Source organism: Notamacropus eugenii, chromosome 3, assembly GCF_028372415.1.
Source record: "Notamacropus eugenii isolate mMacEug1 chromosome 3, mMacEug1.pri_v2, whole genome shotgun sequence".
NCBI lineage: Eukaryota > Metazoa > Chordata > Mammalia > Diprotodontia > Macropodidae > Notamacropus > Notamacropus eugenii.
In genome coordinates this window covers 387,445,434-387,466,534 of record NC_092874.1, presented here as the reverse complement: position 1 = coordinate 387,466,534, position 21,101 = coordinate 387,445,434, and the positions used below count along the sequence as shown (strand labels likewise).

At 43.5% G+C, this 21,101-nt stretch overlaps 1 protein-coding gene and 1 long non-coding RNA gene across 3 annotated transcripts in view; one reads left to right on the top strand and one right to left on the bottom strand.

Moving 5' to 3' along the window:
* Positions 1 to 2,232: 2,232 nt before the first annotated feature.
* LOC140497140 (uncharacterized) lies at positions 2,233 to 19,438 on the top strand. 2 transcript variants are annotated; one of them, XR_011964544.1, is made up of 4 exons: positions 2,233 to 2,446; positions 14,699 to 14,790; positions 17,080 to 17,184; positions 18,065 to 19,438. It is a non-coding gene; the product is annotated as an uncharacterized lncRNA (long non-coding RNA). The 2 variants fall into 2 exon arrangements; XR_011964543.1 differs by having other exon boundaries at positions 2,256 to 2,446; positions 17,077 to 17,184.
* MAD1L1 (mitotic arrest deficient 1 like 1) overlaps positions 5,917 to 21,101 on the bottom strand; it is an 852,423-nt gene continuing 837,238 nt past the window's right edge. The window contains exon 18 of the mRNA XM_072597719.1: positions 5,917 to 7,097. Coding sequence (XP_072453820.1) covers positions 6,939 to 7,097 — 159 coding nt within the window. The 3' untranslated portion in view covers positions 5,917 to 6,938. The remainder of the gene's footprint in view (positions 7,098 to 21,101) is intronic.

Below are 21,101 nucleotides of genomic sequence, written 5' to 3'. Positions count from 1 at the left end.
TGTTAAGCTTAGCCTCTATTTCCTTCTGGAAACAGCCATGGAGAAGGAGAAGGGAACACAGATCATAGATTTAAGGCTAGAAGAGACTTTAAAGAACAGATAATAGAAGCTCATTTTACAGGTGAGGAACAGAGGAGGTCCAGAGGGGTTAAGTGTCTTGTCCAGAGTCACACCGCTATTGAGTACAAGAGGCAGGATTTGAACTTGGGTCTTCCTTATTGTAAATCCAGTGGTATATCCACTGTACCACACTGGTTCCATAGGAATCCTATCTTTGGGGATAGGGAAGCTCTAACAGGGCTCCTTCTAGGAGATACACATAGTATGAGACCTATAAATGACCAATCCCTACAGGTAAAGCTACCCCTTCTAGCATCCCAGCTTTGGTTACTGCTGTTGAGGTTTAAACCCAGGGATGCCAAAAATTGTTGAGGTTTCATGATGTGTTGTGGCAGAACTGACTCAAAGAATTCAGAGTCAGACCACCTCTAATCCAAGTAAAGGCATTTACTGAGATTGATGCTTCTCATGAAGCGGGCTAAGTTCCAAGAGGAACCAGCAACTTCAGAGAAAGCAAGATGGATTTTTCTAGGGTAAAGAGGCAATTGCATAACAGAATTTTACATAGAATATAGGAATATGATTAATATTCAAAAGGCAGGAGGAGTTTGTTAAGGGATTAGGTAATGGAGGAGGGGTCCCATCTATGGTTTGGTGGTTAAACATTTTGACCATGCTGCCCTCCAATTGGCTAGCTATTGTGGTCCTGTCTGGTCAAGATAGATCGTTAGAATATATTTTAAAATGTAAAATGTCAACTACAAATATATTTAAGTAAGCAATTCAGTTACCTAAGGTTAGATTATATAAAAGATAGTCAGAATTTAAGCAATATATTTACTTGTTTACCTCATTTGAGAACAAAGATCCTTTGAAATCAACAGGGCTTTTACATTAATTCATTATCTGTTCTTATGTTTATTTTGAAAATGTGATATTTTATCATTAAAAAGAAATGATTGAATCCTTAAAAAAAAGATAGATAGTTAGATATTGTGGTCCTGTCTTTGGCTGAATGGATGATGTGATTGTGACTGACTACAAGAACACATCTGTTTCTGTGGGAATGGGTCTGGGGGTCATGACTTGGTAGAGGCAGTGGCTGGGTTCCCATGCCTGTTGTTTTTGTGAGAACTATGAGTTTCAGGAACACACTTATTGTCCTAGTGAGTAGTGAGGCATATATGAAGAACTTAGGACGTGGGGGGTAGGGGATAGGTAGGTACAATGGGCCTGTAATGAAGTTAGATTATTGGGGCTGGGGGCAGCTCCATTAGGACTCCATCAACAACCATGATAGTTTGAGAACTTGCAGATTCTGAGCTAGAGGAAAGCAAGAGATTGTGAGATTAAAGAACCATACAGGATCCTGGAACCCTGGGCAGATGCTGAAGCTAATCCAAGAAAGGGAGGTCTACTGGGGAGACAGCATTGTGTAATAGGAAGAGAACACTCACCCGGGAATTAGGAAACTTGGATTCTAATCCAAGATACCACTAAGTACCGGATTATCTCTGGCAAGTTACAGGACTCAGTTTCCTCCTTGAGGCTCCTTGAGGCTTAATTTCTAATGTCTCTTCCTGGTCTACTATGACTTCTATGGATCCCCACCCCCAAATACTACACATTCTCTGCAGTTTTCATTTCACATGATTACGCTGCCTGAAGTACTACCAATTAGAAATCCATCTAGCTTTAGAGGAGCTCCCTTTGAGAGAATTCTGGGAAAGATGGTGGAGTAAGTCAGAAAACTTTTGGCTCTCCAAATTTCCTCTACAAAAAAGGCAGAGCATCACCTCAGAGGGAAAGTAGAGCAGAGGAAATAAACAATAGTCAGGATAAAGCAGCAATCCTCCTGAGAGAACTTGAGAAGTCCCCAGGGAAAGACCCTACCTCTGGGGCCAAGGCTGGCCTGAGTGAAGTGCAAACACCTCCAATTCAACTCTTTAGAATCCGCAAACAAGCCCTGGGTGCAGCTGAGTTGGGAGGTAGCCTCAGCCTCAGAAACTTTCATCTCTTTGAGTAAAGGCTCTGATGACAGAGAGTAGGAGACCTTCCACTGCTGAGTGATGCTAAGCACAGCTGGGCTGGGCTTGGGGAGAAGTAGCTAGTACACACCTGGTGAGTGCAGTAACAGAGGGGCGGGGACCCTGCTAGCTGTGGGCACCTGCAGGAGAGCAGAGAGTTCCAGGGCCGAGAGGACTGCTGTAGTTTGCAGCCACTGCAGGAAGCAAGATCATTTGTTGGACAGTGTGGCTGGGGGCCCTAGTCATGCCTTAGGAGTGGACAGAAGAGCCCAAGGGGAGATAAAGACAGAAACACTTCCACTGCTTTCTAAGTGCTTACATTCTATTGGATGATGAGAGAAAGGAAACTATGTTCTCAGGTAAGTAAATGTACTACAGAATAATTCTGTGTGTGTGTGTGTGTGTGTGTGTGCGTGTGTGTGTGTGTGTGTGTGTGTGTGTGTGTGTGCAGTAATCAAGTAGGGAGATGGAGAAAGGGAGGCCTCCCTTGAGCTGCACCTTGAATGAAGCTAGGTATAATGTGCTGACCCTGAAATCAGGAAGACCCAGATTCAAACCCTAGGATATTTGACCCTGAAATGTCACTTAACCATGCTATGACTCGTTTTCCTTACCTGTAAAACACTGAAAGGTTAGACATGATGTTCTATAAGTTTCTTTCAAGCTAGCTTTAAGTCTTATCATAAGAGGAGAGGGAGAGCACTCCAGGCTTGTGCGAAAAACACAAATGAGACTGAATGTCATTAGGAAATAACAGGTAGCATCGCTTTATATTCTGAATACATTTTGTACTGTGTATATGTTGCTCTCCCCCACTACCTCCTTGAGGGGAGGGGCTGTTTTGGGAGGTCTCTGTATTACCACTACCTGAAAATGTACCTGGAACAGAGTAGGTAATAAATGCTTGCTGAATGAATCGAATACTTGTCTCAAGAATAAGAAAAATTCTTCAAATGACCATAAATATCTTTGCTGGCTACATAGTGAAATTAATCCGTGGAGCAGAGTGTAGTAGGTGTCTTATCTTGACTACTTTGCACAGCTGTTTTGAATTTGCACATCTGTTGAGAATTCAGCAGATTTATCATTGCTAACAATTACTAACAGACAGAAGGAAGGTTCTGGTTCCAAGCTGATTGTTTAGCTCTTGCATTCATCGGGGTGCCTATGGATCTTTCCAAAAATGATTCGGATAAAAATCTGGCCCCCTCCTAAAAGGGAATCAAGACATTGCTTCAATTGGAATAGGGTTCAGTCTGTTCTCCTGAAACAAAATGGTAGCCAGCATATTTTCCAAGAGGCGCGTCTTTGGTCAATTTCGACATATTTCAATGGGATACGGTATAAAAAAAATGGGAAAAATGGGGTTGCGCTGAATGTAGCAGTTTCCGTAAATACTAGTTACATACTAATCATGAGATTAAAAAAAAATCAATTGCATATGCTGTCAGAATCAAGCAATGTCAGAATTATAGGTTTGTGAGGTATCTTGAGCAATCATCCAGCCCATCACCATGCTTCTATCATACTTGTCCATTATATTCTGTCACCTGTGGGTCCCCACGGCCTGCTTCTTTATCTACCAACAACTATCCATTATCCAAGCTAGTGGAGGGAAGCTTTAACAACAGAAATGATGGATTATGCATCTGGGATTTTCTCCGTAGCATCTGAATCCTAGAAGTGGAGGTCACCTAACCAGAGTTGAAGACTGGAAAAAGCAGCCTTGCCTTGTGATTCAGACCATCCTCTTCAGTGCTCATCCTCCACTTACCTTGTCCAATCAAACAACGAGGAGTTCGCCAGAGAGGCAAACATGATATGAATAGCTGTGGGGCTTTAAGCAGTACTCAGGAAAGAATGTTGCTTTCACGATTGCTGTTTGGAGAGTGGTAGCCAATGGTTCTCTAACTCAACTGAGAAGAGGACAAAGACGGCGAGTGCAGCAAGAGGCTTATTTGGACAAAAGGAAAAGACATCTACTCAATTTCCTAATAAGGTTGAAGTGATTTGAAGTCTGAGTTGGAGATTCCAAGTTTAGATCTACATGATAGAGAACTTGGGCAGGATGCCATGTTTACTGCCCTGAGTGGCAGAAGCAAAAGGCCCATAATACTCTGCCAAAAGCTGTTCAGTGAGCATTCATGAGAAGAGAAAAGGTGGGGCCTGGTCAGCTCAGGCATTCCAAACTCTCTGAACATCCACACAGCCATGACTGAATTCTTTTTCCAAATGTCTCCCTCTTAGTCAACTATTCCCCCATAGATCTGCAGTGCTCCCAGAGGCTGTTTCTTCCCTAAGTGCTCTGGAGAGACCATTTGACAAGTAAATATTTTGGTATTCATCTCTTGTCTGCTCCCAGTAGCTGTATATCCTTCTCCCCCCACCCCCCATCCTGGCTTATGGTAAACATATTAATTAATTACTTGAGCTCTCTTGTGAGGAGCTAGGAGACAGAACTCTTGTCTCTGCCTCGTTATTGTGCTGGCGAAGAAATCGTGTGGCTGACGTTACGACTCATTTTCTCCATGACTGACGATGGCGGCCCAGAGTGCCACACTGTGCATATGAATCAGGCAATGTTCCTCTGGCATCAAATGCCAGGTGATCCATCTTTTGCTTGGACTTCTGTAAATGGCAAAGCTAACTTTCCTTTCTTGCTGGCTCTATTTCCTAGGAAACTCCATCCTTTATTAGCCAAGGGCTGGGGGTTTGGGTTAACCAGAACTGCCCCTCCATTCAAACCCCTCTAGTTTACAGTAGGGCTATGAGCCTCCTGAGAGTGCACCCTTGTCCTGCCATCTGACTCTGTTGTACACAACCAAAATGAGATCTACAGCCTTTAACTCTAGGGTGAGACTAGCCCTGGGGAGCAATGAGGAAATTGCAAAATAACCCATGGTAGGAATGGATGTTTTGGAAAAGGAGCAGCAGTGAGTAGACCCTGGGGAAAATAACGGGAGGGAGTAGCAGTAGCCTGCCATCATGGAGATTCTTCTGATCTACTGCATGGAGATTGCCAACCCTAATTCAAAAACAACCCAATTTAGATGCATGGATGGGGGTGGTTCCACATTGCTATTTCATCCTTGCTTAAGTCCTGGCCTTGGGTTCAGAGAAAAAGACATGGTTCCCCCGGGCTGATTTTTTTTAATGACTCTCAGGGAGGGATGGGGGGAGAGAAAGGATCAAGCTTAGGCAGAAAGTGGATCCCAGTGTGAGCTGGCACTACCCCCCTCCAATTCTGCTGAGGACAGAAGAGCTGTGAGTTCTCCTCACGTCACAATGAAATATGGGTTATAAGGAAGCAGCTAGATTAAAAAACAATCCTGGTGTGATGACAGAAGGCATTGTGTCTGTGCAAGTGAGAAACCTGTGGACTGTGCTAGACCCATCATATGGTTGTGACTGCTCTCTGGAGTCATAGCTAGCACAGGAAAGAAATGGACTTTTTCTTGAGAGTGCTGACATAGGGAGGCACTTCCTCCTTGGTGGGGGAATATTTCCCTTTTTATAGGATTCAATTCACCAGTGCCTCACCTCGTCATCCTTGGCAGGCATCAGGAGCAACTCCCCTGAGAATCTTAGTTGGGTGGTCTGCTTTGAGTGAAGCTGTGCTCTGGGTAGGACTGTCTTCATGTGCCATTCAGAATCCATTCACCCCCAAATGCACTTACCTTGGTTGAGTTTCAATTAGTTAGAGCAACTACCCTTCCCTCCCCAAGTCCCTCTCCCTAGGCTTCCCACTAGCTGCTATATACTGCCTAGGGACTGAGATGAAGCAGAAACCCAAGATGAACACACACATGCACCTGAACAGCATGGGAGCTGTAGGGGGTGGAAGAAAACTTTATTGATATTCAGTGACAAACAAATGCTTCATCATACCAGAGTGGGGGGTAGGGGAAGAGGAGGTGGATTGTGGGAGGGGGTACATAAAGGCAGAGGGGACAAGTCCACAGGGTCCTATGGACTCTCTTCTATCCAAGAGTCTGACCTGAAGGCCAGAGTGAAACCTCAAGTGAGATGTAGGCTTCATCTATAAGGCACACTGAGATGAGAGCAGAGGACCTGGCTAGCCAAAGGAAATCACTAGAATGTAAGGCAATCACTTACTGGGTATGGCTGAGGTGTCTCCTCATTGAGGAGCATGAAATAAAGGCCCCTGAGGTCAGCTTCCTGGTGGTGGATCTGCTCCCAAAGGTAGCTTAACCTCTGAGGGGGACTGCTGGTGTGCTTGTTCTATTGCCCCGAATGGGGTGTTCCCTGAGGAATGGGCTCACAGATGCCATCGATTAGCTTCTAGGGCGATTGCCATCTGTTGGGGCCAAGGAAATAACCTAGGAAAGAGGACGGAAGAAGAGAGAAGGCCCTAGAGAGAGCTGCATGCACTGTTCTGCAGTCATATCTGGGGAAGCGACAGATGGGTGTGTGTGTGTGTGTGTGTGTGTGTGTGTGTGTGTGTGTGTGTGTGTGTGTGTGTGTGTGTGTGTGTGTGTGTGTGTGTGTGTGTGTGTGTGTGTGTGTGTGTGTGTGTGTGTGTGTGTGTGTGTGTGTGTGTGTGTGTGTGTGTGTGTGTGTATCTATATATATAAATGAGGGTGACAGGATTAGGTCAAGCCGGACAGGCAAGGATATTTGGGACATCAGTGGGGGGGGTGAGACAAATGGCATCTGAAAAAGCAAGGTCACTCACTCTATCCTCATCCTCTTAAATTCACTTTGAAAAAGGGGGATATTTTAAGCCTTTGGTGGGGTTACAAGGGAGAGGGGAGGCAGGGGGCAGCAGGCTAACGCTCTTGTGGCTTCTGGGTGGCTTAAGGCACTGGGGTTCCAACAGGGCAGACCGGCTTAGGTGATGGTCTGGCGGCTGAAGAGGTCAAGAGTCACTGAGCTGAGGAACACGGGGATGCTGTCCTGCTGCAGCAGATGGAGGTCGATGAGCTCACGGACAGTGTGCGAGAACTCTGTCTCCAGAAGTTGCATCTTGGTTCTTGAGGGGTTAGAGGCCTGTAGGGAAATCAGAAAAGAGAGGAAGAAAAAGCAAGAAAAGAAAGGGGAGGAGAGGGAAGGGAAGGTTGGAAGAAAAGTGAGATGGGAGAGGGCATGGACAAAAAATAGGAAGAAGTAAAGAGAGAAGATAGAAGAAGAGAAAATGGAAAGAGATGAGATAGAGTTTGCGCAAGTAGTAGGGAGGTGAGGAGGGAAAAGGCGGAGGAGAGAAGGGATGAAAAGGAGAGATAAGATACAGGGAAGAGAGAAGGAGAACAGGTGAAGAAACAGAAAAAAAGAGGTAGGACAAGTGGAGAGAGGATGGAGAAGAGGTGAGGGGGGAAAGGGCAGAGAGAGGAGGGGAAGGAAAGGATAAGGAAATATGAACAAATAGAGGGATTGGTGCAGAAGGGAGGAGAGAGGGGAGATGAGAGATATGTTAGTATGCAGGTAATGTCTTTCTTTCCTCTCTGTTGTGATGGAACATTGCCTTTCCTCACCATGGAGTCATCATTTGTGTAGATCACAGCCTAATCAAAGTAGTGTTAACCACTGCCAAGCAGGTGTGCAACGTGGAGCCTAACTGGACCATTATTATTAAACTTCTGCGATTCCAGGATCTCTAAACAGTCCCCCCCTGGGTGAACCTTGCCTGTGTAATGAGTTGCCTGGTGGCAGGAAGGGTGTCTAAACTGCCTCAAGAAGGGAAAATGCAGTTTCCAGGGGCTAAAACATTAACAGGTGCCAATCCAGGCAAGAAACACAAATTTGGGCTGCTCCGAGGAGGTTGCTTTCCTGGGAACTGGGCTCAGCCAAAGGAAATGAAATTCATTTCAATTCATAGATGGTTGGCACTGGAAGGGACCTTGGGGGATCACCTTGCCTGGCCTCTTCACTCGTCAGCAAAGGAAGCTGGGGCCTGTGATGGGAAAGTTTCTTGCGCAGAGTCACACAGCTGTGGTTGGCGGCTGAGCCAGCACCAGACTTCAGGATTCCTGACTCCTAGGCCTCTCAGTTTTCCTCTGCCCCACACTCAATATTCACTTCATTGATAAAACCTAGGACTGCTAGTAACGCTGCAGATCTGAATGAAGACAGCTGCATCCCAGGATGCCCCAGGATGTTCTCGGAAGCCTAAATGCAGATCTGAGCCAGAAGAGGATTAGCTCCATAGCTCTCCCATTGCGTGAGCATTTATGTCCTGAGACATAAGAAAACCCCAATATTTTCTTCTCTTTCATAGGCATGAAGCCCAATCAAACTTTCACCCCTCCCCCTCCCCTGGGGCCTCCTCCCTGGATAAAGCCCAAACTCCTTAGCCTGGCATTCCAGGATCTCCGCTATCTAACCCACATTTACCTTTCTAGACTTATTTCACTTCTTTCCTTCAGATACTATGGTACTCAAAACATGCCCTTCTCTTCCTTGTCTGTTTCATGCATTCGAGCAGCTGCTTGATTCAGTTCGGACAGTAGGCCTTACACTTCATCAGAGTGGATGTTCCCTCCCACAGTGCTGATTGCAGCCCCACTCCAGTGCAAGCCTTCTTGCAAGCCCCTCCCCAGTGGTTCAGCCAACACAGAGCACTCGGGGCTGTCAGTCGGGACATGTGACAAGTTCATTTTCTTTTTCCCTTATGACATCTTTTACTCTCATTCTCTGAAATTACTCATCTGTCACATAAGGGCTTGCGCACACCCACCAGACGTCTCTTCTGTGCTCTATGTGGGACACTCATTTTTTAATTCTTTCCAAACTTTTTGTTCCACATCTCACAGTCATATGACACTCCTGGTAAAATATCTTAAAAGTTTGGGGTCACTAAAGGAATTGGGCAATTTCCCTACCTGGTTCACTCTCCTAGTAAATTCTGGGTCCAACTCATTGACCACTTGTATTGTCTATTCCATATGGTCACATAGATATACAATCATATGGACATGTAGGCTGCCAATCCAACTTCATGTCATAATCTGGGCTACAGATATTTTTATCCACTTGGTCTTTCCTATGTAGATGGTTAGGACAAATTCTTTTGAGTGGTTACAGATTTGTTCTAGGAGACTTTGAAATGTTCCAAAACTTGATGCAACTAGAATAACGCCATCTGCAAAGATGAGTATCTAGGGGATCTCATCTTCCATAGAGAATCCCTCTTTAACTTAGACTGTATGTCGAATTTTTTCCATCACAGTGGTGAATATATTTAGGAAACGTGTCTCTCTGACTTATGTCTCCTCTGATATTTGTGATCAGAGAGAGCATCATTGAACAAGGTTACCTCAGTTATATTTTTTTCAAGGAATACTGAATAGTTTTGGTATATGAAAGTGAGATACTTTGCTGGAAGGGGTCCTTCAAGATAACATTTTGCTCTAATAAAATTTTTTTTTTAGCAATAAGCAATCAATAAGCATAGTACAATCTTGTATTCTCTGAGTCTTTTAATCAATTTGCAAAATGGTACATTGCTTGCAAAAGTCTTTTTTTGTTTATTTTTCATCCTCATTAGGATGGCTTAGTATGGATGTAGATGCTGCTCATGAAATTTTTGTATAGTGTTGTTCTAGTAGTGGCCTTTTTTTGTGGTATTAACACAGTGTATTTTCCCCTATACCTTTGATATATTTCTTTCCTTCAGACGCCTTGTGAATTGATCCCTCAATCTGCTTACAACTCTGCCACCTCCAGTATAAATCTCCTTTATATCATGTGATCTAATTCAGGTGTTTCCTCCATTCTAATTTTCCTTGGTCCTGTTTTTACCACTTCTATAAATACAGTGGTGACTGTGATTTCAGAGTCCAAGTATGGTAGCTCTACTATCCTTGATAGTGGAAACTGTTACAAAAATATTTGCAGATCTTTTCTACTTTTTTCTTGTCTGTGGACCTCTTTCAGTTTTTATCCTTAAATGCCCTAAGGATGATTACCTAATTGTATATCTTGCTAAATTTCCTTTAAATTAGCTTGACTTCTACTTCTCTCTGTTTTATGAGGAAAAATTTCTCAAAATCTTCCATTACCTTTCTTCATAAAACTTCACAAAAAATTTTAAAACTGTCATTGCTTTTGGTTACCCTCTCTCTGGTAGGCAAGGATGCCAGACATTTGTTCACAATAGTTTTTTAGTCTTTTGGTCACCTTGTTATAACAGTTACACTTTCACTGATTAAACTTTTGTACACAATTATTTTAATTGGTTTTGATGTCACTTTTGCTGTCCTCTGCCCATTTTTCATTATTAATAAATTGTTTAAATAGGACAGGATTGAGCTGTTTCATTTGCAAGTCCTGTCTTTTTCTCTTCATTATTCTTTCTTCCATCTTTATACCTGTTTCAGTCTATTGTCAGGGAAGACTCACAATTACAGGCAGACTGTGTTTTTAGGGCTCACAGTGAAAGGCTTCCCGTCCTTTCTTCTTAATATGCTCTAATCATCTTCTGACTGAAGTATGACTGAAAGTTTCTTGAGAGGAACCATAGGATGAGAGATTTAGAATTGGAGTGGACCCTGCCGATCACCTAGATCAGGGGTGGGGAACCTGTGGCCTTGGGGCCATATGTGGCCCTCTAGGTCCTCAAGTAAGACCCTCGGACTGAATCTAAACTCCACAGAACAAATCCCCTTAACAAAAGGATTTGTTCTAGAAAACTTGGAGTCAGTCAAAAAGCCGCACCTAAGGACCTAGAAGGCCACATGTGGCCTCAAGGCTGCTGATTCCCTACCCTTGACCTAGGTCAATTCCTTATTTTACAGACCAGGAAACTGGCATTCTGAGGTTCTGAACACTTGTCCATGGTTACATGGACAGTATGCAGCAGAGGCAGACTTTGAACCCAGGTCCTATGCTCTTGTCTATACTTCCTTGCTTTTCCCCTTACTGCATGTGATACAATGTAATAGATCTCTGGGACCATAGGCAGATCTCTCTGGGCCTCAGTGTCCTCAAGTGTGACATGAAGAGGTTCAACCACGTGTCCTGTCAGGTCTCATCGTAATCCAACTTTATGATTCACATGTCTAGCACAGCACCTTACCCCTAATAGGATTCAGAGTTGGAAGGGTCCTTAGAGGTCATCACAGATGAGAAAGTCGAGCCTCAGAGAGGGGACGGGACATTCTCAAAGCACAGTGTGAGCCCCCGGGTGTCCTGGCTCTACATCTAGTGATCTTCCTGCTACACTGCAGAGTGGGCACTCACTAAATGCTGGCTCACTTTGAGGGTGCTTTGCCCACTGGATTCCAAAGATGTGGTGACTGAGTCAAGTCTGGGGTAAGAAGGAATATGCTAAAGGTACAGCAGGGGAACAGGGAACATGCCAGCAATGGTGATGATCACGTGTCCATAGCACTCTGCTTACAATCACCTCGTAAAACTGGTAGTGCTTCAACATCATAGCTCCATTTTACAGAGATCAATGAAAAGAAATGACTTGTTCAAGGTCACACAGAGTAAGCATGCAAATCTGGATTCATCAAGTAAGTAAGCAAAGAAGATCTTAGGTGAGGCCCTAAAATTTCTGCTTATGCATATTATATGAGTGTATACAAACAGAAGACCAGACGATCAACTCAGCCTGCATCTTTATGCTTTACGGCTCTGGGAGACTTTTTTTGTGGATATGGAGAAGGATGGGGTGAGGAACAGGGTACCTGAAATCCCCAGGACTTCAGGACATGGGGGCGGGGGTGGGAACGGGGAGAGACGGGATGGGACAGGACTGTAGTTTCCTGGCCCGACCACAAGGTGGCACAGTGACCTTGTACAGAAGTCACTCTCTAGAGGGCCCTCAATAAATGGAATTTGGTCAGAAAGTCTGGAGACTGTTGGGGAGTCCAGGAGACTCTTAGTGGAGTGTGGAATGATAATGAATTCCCAGATTAGTAACTCACTAAAATAGATGTTTAGGAATAAGCTTCTCGGTTCAGTCTACCCAATTCTTACCCAACCTTTAATTATTGGCTCAAATACTTAATCTCCTGCATCAAAACTTCTTTCTCCAATGACCTAATAGCATTTTGTTTGCAATTCTCTTGTGTTCTCCCTAGCTACTAGACTGGAGATTCTTTGAGGGTAAAAACTGGCATTTTTTCCTTTGTTTCCTCACTACTTAGCAGTATGGTAAACCTTGCGGGCAGTTTAATTTTAATGAATTGAAATAGGTTAAATTTATGGCTTAGCTTATATACGAGACCGTGAGCTCTCTGAGGGAAGGAAATTTATTTCATTCACATCATTCTCCTTCCTCTGCCCCCAACATTTATTACATCACCTTAGGTGTGACACATTTAATAAATATTGAATGAATAAGTATTTATTAAGTACTGCCTATGTTCAAAGCAGTGTGTGAAGCAATAATGAGACAAATAGAAAAGTCAGTCCCTGTCTGCAAGAAGCTCATCTTCTAATGGGGGAGAAAACACATGTAGAAGTTAGATGGAAGGGCCCTTGGTCCTTGGGAGAAAGCAGCATTGCTGAACATATATGTGTATATTTGCATATCCATGCAAGAGATAGGGGGAGAGAGAGAGAGCTGTGCATAGAAGGAGCTGTAGGCCATTACAGAGCTTCCCATTATTGTGAAGAGTATTTGATTATTTGATCTGGGTCTCAACACTTCTAGTCTGATCCCCTGGGGACCCACTTTACCTCTCCCTAGGTCAAACTCCAGGCAGACAGGTGAGGCAACAGATGACGCGCTAGGCCTGGAGTCAGGAAGAAATCTGACCTCCGATGCGTCCTAACTGTGTGACCCTGGGCAAGTCACCTAACTCTGTTAGCCTGTTTCCTCATTTACAAAATGAACTGGAGAAGGAAATGGAAAACCGCCCTAGTATCTTTGCCAAAAAAACCACAAATGGGGCTATGGGCATGACAGAACAACAATCACCAATGCCAACCTTGAAGAAGCCAAGGAATGGAGAAGGAAGATTCCCTTATCTCCCCTCACCTCGAAGTCTCCTCCAGATTTACAGAATAATCTCTTTTCTGAAATGTCTCTTAGCCAGCTTTCCACATTTCTTCCTATTTGCATATGAAGGTGAGATGAGAAGAGAAGGTCTCCCACCAGCAATGGCTTCCTCCTATTTAATTGTCCCAATCTTTCTCTGACCTTGGACCCAAACCTTAGGTTACTTTCCAGTGTTTTCCTACTTCTCTTTAGTAATAAACATCTACTGTTTGTAGAACTGAAATGGAATTGAATTTTTCTACTTTTTCCCTCATTGTCCTTTGATTCAAGTATTCCTTCTGCCCTCCACTTTGTAGGGTATTAGACATGCCTTAAGTGGAGCTTTTACACATTAAACTGGCTATGTAGAGGAGTACAGCTACCTGAAACATGACCCTGGGGAGTGGAGGAGGGGATTTGCAGTGGTGGCAAAGTTGGCTAGTGATATGCCAAAAAGTTGTGTGCCAACTGCCTGCTGGACATCCTGACCTGGACGGCCTCTTAGCACTTCTACCTCAGCATATCTAAAAGCATCCTCATCATTTCCCCTCCAAAACACATCCTTCCTGGCTTCTCTGTTTTTATGGGTGCCACCATTCTTTCCACTCATAAACCTGGGCCATGACCCTGGAATGAATTACCTTTGCTTCTTCCCCTTCATTTAATCAAATGCCAAGTTCTGTCTCCTATCTTCACCCTCCTTTGTGCCACCATTGCCACCGTTCTTGTTCACGCCCTCATCTCTTCTCAACAAGACTACTGCCTCTGTTTCCTAACAGATGTTCTTGCCTCTGGTCCATCCCCTCTCTGATCCACCCTTTATACTCTGATACATACTGTAGCCCAAGCAATATTGCTAATATATTGCTTTCATCATATCATTTTTTCCAAATGTTTGAATGTTTTTTTCCCCAATTCATTTTTATTGTTAACATTCATTTTAAAAAATTTACTTCCAAATTTATTCCCTTCCTTTTGCCTCTACCCCCCCCCCCCATTCTTCATCATATCCTTCTTTAACTCAAACCCTTTCAGTTCTCCTCTCTGACCACCAAATAAAGTATCAGCTCCTGATCTGACATCATCTAACGCAATCTGGTTTCAAATTACATTGTCTAGCTTTATTTTGTATGTCTCTGCTTTACATACTCTGTATTTCATTCCAACTAACTACTCTTGCCCTAGCCTCTCCTGTCTCTGCGACTTGGTCCATGCTTTCCTTTCATATCTACAATGGACTCCTATTTCTGTCTTTGGAAGGTCCTTTCTTACTTTAAGGCTCAACTCAGACATCTCCTCTTTCATGAAACCTTCCCTGATGCCTTCCCCTCCCCTCCAGGTGACAGTGATCTCTCTTGCTTTTTCAATTTTCATAGCTCTTTACTTAAGTATCTCTCATTTTGTCCTATAAATGGCTATTTAAATATATGTCTTCTTCCCTATTAAATTGTAAGCTCCACAGACAAGGTCTATGTCTTGTATATCTTTGTACTCGTGATAACTGGCACTCTGACTTGTACACAATAGGTACTTAATAAATGCTTGCTGAATCATTATAATAATAGCTAACACTTACATATTGCTTTAAGGTTTGCAAAGCCCTTAACATTATTAACTCATTTCATCCCACAATGACTCTGAAACTATTATCCCCATTTTACAGGTGAGGAAAGTGAGGGTAAGAAAATTCAAATAACTTGCCCAGCAAACACACAATGTGAATGAATCTGATGAATCAGAGAAGGCTTCTTAGAGGTAAGATTTTAAGAAAGATTTTGAAGGCTGGGAGATAAACAGATTGACAGTATATGAGAAACCTGCGTTCTAGTCTTGGCATTGCCATGGCAAAGTTGACACAATGCTGGACTTAAGGTCAGGAAGACCTCAAGTTGAAGTCTCACCTCTGATACTTAATAGTCACTTAGCCTCTCTGAGGATCTATTTCCACATCTACAAAACTAAGGTCCCTTCTAGCTGTAAGGCTACAATCCTATGGTCACTGCCCCATGTCACCTTGGATAAGTTAATTCACCTCACGGGATCTGATGCCTTCTCTATAAAGTGAGGGGATTGGACAAGATAATCGCCGAAGCCCCTTCTAGTGCTAACACCAGAATAAATTGGTGCAAGATGGTTGTAGAAACGTCCCAGAAGGGATAAGCAGATGAGGAGAAAGCAAAAAGGTATGGTTGGCTAGGCTAGGGATAGGCGTGGATTAGACAAGCTCAGAGATTCCAAGGGACTGGCATGTTTCCAGTTTCATGATTTTTGGATCCTGAACTAATTCTCTTTACTATCTCCTTTGGTAAATGTCACGTCTAATTGCAAAAAGTATAACACCACTGAAGATGGGCTTGTCACAGGGGGAGGGACTAGGAAGAGTTTATAGCATCTCACATTCTAAGACCAGAATGTAGAATCAAAGAATGTAAGCCCTGGAAGGGACCTTAGAAGTCATAGAGTCCAATCCCTCTCATTTGACAGATGAGGAAACTGAGGCCCAATGACTGGAAGTGACTAAGAGAAGATCACACAGCTAGTTTATAGTAGGACTAGGAGTAGGATACAAATGTCCTGACAGCCAGCCCAGTGCTCTTTCTGTAACATCCTGCTACTTTTTACCCTGCAACTAGGAGGATGAAGGGGTGGGGAAAGGCTGACAGTGGAAGCCCTGTTCTTTAAGATTTTGAAGAGTAGCACCTTGGTGGATCCTGGTGGTCTTGGCTGCCTGGTTTCCCCTTCATAGCATCTCCCATGCATCTGTATTAGAGGAGGCATAGATTTGAGTGGTATTCGGGACAGAAGCAGAGGAATGAGTTTTTTGAAAGAGGTAAGAATAAGCAAAGTCCTTTGAATTGCTCTTATATAGGATCTACCCCATTAAATTAGCAAATTCAAAAATTTCTTTGGACCTCCTCAAATATTCCAATATAGGGTTCTACACACAGTGTGTGCACAAGACAGTAGAAGCTGCATTGGGTCTTCCCCATGGACCATCCCAGTATGCTTTCCCTGACTGATTCCAACAGATTCCCTGGAGGAACAGAACACATGGCAGCCCTTTGGTCTGTTGCCTGCGATATGCCAGAACCTATCTGGGAACTTCTTTTCATTTGTAACCTGTACCAGACTGCAGACTGACTGAACAAGTAAACGGTGCCCTGTGGGCACGCTCCTTTTATCCTCATGGCTCTCCACAAAACACAGAGGGTGTCGAGGGGCAGCTCCCATCCCATGCTAGGCCTGAAGTGGTCCAGTTATTCAGCTCAGTTGGTGGTCAGATCAGACATAGTTCCCTGATTCTTTATGCATGGGCAGGGGATGCTCGGGGTGAGGAGAGGAGGGAAAGAAACAAGAGGGGTGCCTGAGGTAGCACAAAATCCCTGACTGACTCTCTTTGGAGAAAAGAAATGTAGGTAGACAACTGCATCTCTTCCAAGGGTCTGGGCTGGGATTAGCTGTCCCCAAGAGGAAAGACAACATTCTAAGTCTTCCTTTTGACCCTGGAAACTGGTAAATTATTCAAGACTTTCCTTCTCTTATATCTATGTTTTGGAAGGCAGAGACCTGCATTACAGATAAAGCTGTGTGTCAGCACTCAGCCCTTTTAAGAGAGGCAGGTAATGTAGAATTGGTCTACCCTTCCTATTTGTTCCACCCTATTTATCTATCTGTGCAGGAGAGGTAGGTCTGAGTGGGATCTGAAGTTAATCGTGGCAAGTGAATGCTGGGGAGAGCTGTGAATAACTCAAGTCACTGAGCTGTTGGTTTTTTCTCCACAGAAGGATAAAGTTTCTATCCTTTCAGAGTCCCAATTTGCTGATGCTGATGGCAGCCAAGTGCTTTACTTAGTCTCAGAGAGTTGGGAATGGGGGTGGGGGAACAGAGAAGCAGTGGGATAGGGAGGGGTTTGAGAATGGGGGCAGGGAAATATTTAGTAGAAAAATGACAGTTGTGGCCATTTACTTTTTGGAATGGCTGAAGCTACAGTGAACAAACAAAAAAACTCACAAGCTCCTAGTGTTCTTTTTTCCAAACCAGCAGAATTTCCTACCCCGATCTGCTCATGGCCATTTGGAAGGGAACTTGCAAAAGATCCCATGAAAGCTGGGAGGACGTCAGAGGACTATGGGAGAGAAGCCTAAAGAGGTAACAGTTAGTATCCTTGAGTCCATAAAGAACTGACCAAGTAGAGGCCCAATTGTAGCAGAGTTCCACTATTTTACATTATCCCCTGAAAGAAGAGAATTTATTATAAATCAACAACTCTGCAAACTACTTTACAATGAGATGGTTTTAAGAATCAATTTCCCAGCTGTATGTAGTTAGAACAGCCACTTGTTTAGTTTGTCTTAACATCAATGTGTTCTTTTGAGAATTGTTTATGTTTTAGCATTTCTTTTGTGTGTAGGAAATAAATACCTGTCCCATATCCAATTTATGTTTGTATGTTCCACCTTTTGGGGAAATCCTATGTAAGCCTTAAATAATTTGTTTCTAGGATGCCAGTGTTGGGTTTAATGAGTAGAAGGGTGAGTGAGAAGGGAGCCTAGCCCCTCCTCACCGAAGAAAATGGACTTAAAGTGAAGGATGAGGGACTTAGGTGAGACATGATGAAAATCTTTTTGACTTTTAAATTTCAGTTGAAATGACTTCAGTGAGGCTGATAGCAGGGAATGATCTCCCTGAGAGGTCATAGAAATAACAGGGTCTTTCCGAATCAGATTATGAAGATAGCCTTATTAGTTATTAGGATTTAGATTTACAAGAGTCCTTAGAGAATTCAACCCCCTCATTTTACAGATTTTACATACTATTTTTGCTTCTAAGAATTCTAACTTGTTGTAAAGTCTATTTCTCTCTTGGAGAACGTGTGAGTACTCAGACAGCAGAACACCAGAAATGGGTGAATGGCCTGGAGACATAGGGCCTCCTGGGGAATGCTCAGGGTTGGCTCAGCCAGCAAGCGACACAGCTCTTAGACATAAGCCTTTTTTTCCTCTTTTCTTTTTCTGCTTCGTTGTTACAGATACAGGCTACAGAGAACCAGCCAAATGGAACCTCTCTAGTTGAAAAATTCTTCTTGCAAACCATGGGAGCCAATGTTCCCATGCAAAGAGTTAACCCTGCTTTAGGATGGATCATCACATCAGCAGTGGTGGCTTCTCCCCAGAGAGGTGGGAAAGCCAAAATATTTGGGCAAAGCTGTTGAGTTCTGCTTCAGTGGCACCCCCAAAACAACAGAAGTTTTTCAAGTCTAACCGCCAACCAGGTTTGAAATGGGAACCTCAATCAGACCCTGTGGTGACATGGAGACACAGCTTGCTCTAACCCAGACCTGATGACCAGGATTCCTCTGTGTTTGTCTCTTCTCACAAGACGTGTCTCATCCCTGCATGTGCTTCTGGGGCAGAGCTGAGAAGCACATGGATTCAGATGCAAAGCCCACGGCCCTCTTGAGCTACTTACTTGTTCCTTCCCTTCAAGGTCCACATCTTTTACACATCAGCACTAAATCAGCGATGACAGAGCAATATTGCTCTCTGTCTTAATCAGCAGGTACTTTGAAAGCACTATGTGCCAGGTGCTGGGCTAACATAACGTGGGGTTGTACAGACATGTACAGAGCATGTGTAGATGATCCCTGTCTGTTTCCTGCTGTCCACTTGTGTGATTCAGCATCTGGGTGTGCTGGAGAGGCTGCTCCCAGCCCTATGATGACCCAGTGCTGAAAGGCCTGGTGCTTTGGCATGATACAGGAAACTTTAAGTGATCTGTCAGTTCTCTCTGTCCTTCCCCATCCCCTTCATGACAGCAGCAGAGAGTCAGGGTGCTGTGAAAGTTAAGAGAGAGCTTCAAAATCAGTTTCTTGCTACCTGCCTGTGTGGCAGGTAGTGTATGCTCTGTCTCTGAGTCTGCCCAAGAAGGAAATTGGGGGTAAGGGGAATGGTCTGTGATTTTTCCTCTCCATCTCACCTCTAAGGGACATGAGTTTGCATTGGCTGCTTTTTTTGTTGTTTCCTTTCTCAAGTAGGTTACTGAACATCATTTTCAAGGGAGATTGGTGGTTTTGGAGGTAACTTTTCAAATTGGAGAGGTTCAAAGGTCTTGAGACTAATGAGTGGGGCTGATTGGCGGCAGGAAGTTGTTCTGAATCAGAGAAGTCAATCATTAGCAAGAGGAGGAGCTGAAGCCCCTTGACTGCCTTGCCACTAGACAAGGACTTTGAGGGAGACTGGGCAAGAACCAAGGTGAAATGTAAAATGCTTATTAATCAATAATCCCACAAACTACTTTACAATGAGATGGTTTTAAGCATCAATCTGTGTGTAGTTAGACTAGCCATGTTTATGTTTTGGCATTTCTTTTGTGTGTAGGAAATAAATACCTGTCCCATAGCTGATTCACATTGTACACTGAGTACCTTTCCACTCCACCTTTTGGGGAAATTCTACATGTAAGCCTTAAATAATTTGTTTCTGGGATGCCAGCGTTGGGTTTAATGAGCAGAAGAGTGAGAGAAATGGGAGCCTAACCTCTCTCTCATTAAAAAGTCAGGCTCCCCCAGGACCGAACCTGGTTGGATTACATACAGAATATCCCTTAGGAAGAGAAAGTGAGCTCAATACCACTATGGAACCAGAAATAGTTCTCCAAAGTTAGGATGGGCAGTGGGGTTGCAAAGACAAAAGAAAAGCAGTTAAAGAACATACATTCAAATGCACACTTATAGGATATACAAACCACCCATGGAAATAGATCTGTATCTCTATGTAAGGGACAAACCAGGGGAAAGCTAGCGCCCCTGGTTTGCCCCATACTTGGCTCCAACACCCCTTTACACTGCTTTTCTGTGAGGACCGTGGATCCCTGCTTGGGTTATACTTCTCCTTCCACTAGGGCATTTTCATCACATTTCTGCCCCACCCCCCACATACATTTTCTTTCATTGCTAATATTTTTGTAATGAGTCTAGTCCCATACTTCTACTTCCTATTACCCAGGAACTTCTTTCTAAAAAGTTATTTAATACATGACTCACCTTCCCCCTCTAGATTATCCTATCCAAGGGCCTTTACAAGACTGACTGATATTCAATGACTCTATGATGGCTGCCTTCATAGATGTGAAGAGCTATCTTGAAAATGAGGGAGGTGATATTCTAGAAGCTACAGGGAATACGATTTCATTTAACATAAAGAAGAATTTTCTAGCAGTTATCCGGTAATGGAATAGGATGGTTTCATCAGAGTCCTCATAGTGATTGGGGGTGGGGAGAAGAAGGCAAGCGATTTTCCCTTTTCTCCAAATGTGAGTCCAGTTTTTTGACTCTCTTAGTAATGCAAGGCTCTAACTTCTGCAAGGTTATAAAAAATATAGCTGTCTGTGGGCACATAACACTTCTCTGTGACTGGATTCCTCGCATGAACTGTCCTAGGGCCAGAGTAACCTCCTGTTTTGGGGGACATTTGCCTAATGCTCTAACAGAACAGCAATATGTTTAGATCAATCTTCTCAAAACAGTACTCACATCATGTCACTATTTTGCTCAAAAACCTTCAGTGGCTCCTGATTGCCTATAAGATAGAGTCCTACTTAGTCCTTCTTAGCTAGTCATCCAGGGCCTGGATAATCAGTTCCAATCTACTTTTCTAGCCTTATTTTTAACTTCTTCAATTCATTAAACGTTTATTAAGTACCTATTATATGTCATCTATTATGAGGTTACAAAGATAAAAACAAAATAGTCTTTGGCTTCAAGAGATTTACATTCCATTAGAGGGAAACAACATGGACACAGAAACTTAAATAGAAAATATACAAAAAGTCATTTCTAGGGACAGAGTACTAGCACTAGAGGAACTAAGATATGATTGCTAGAGGAGATGATATTTAAGATGACATGTGAATGAAGCTAGAGATTCTAATAGGTGACAGTGAGGAGAGAGCTCCTTCTAGAACATGGGACATGTCACTCAGGTCAGAATTTCAATTTGGTAGGTCTGCGTAGGAGCAGGAGTTAGAAAGCAGAGAGGCTGGATGAAGAGTCCTCGATTAGGAGGCTA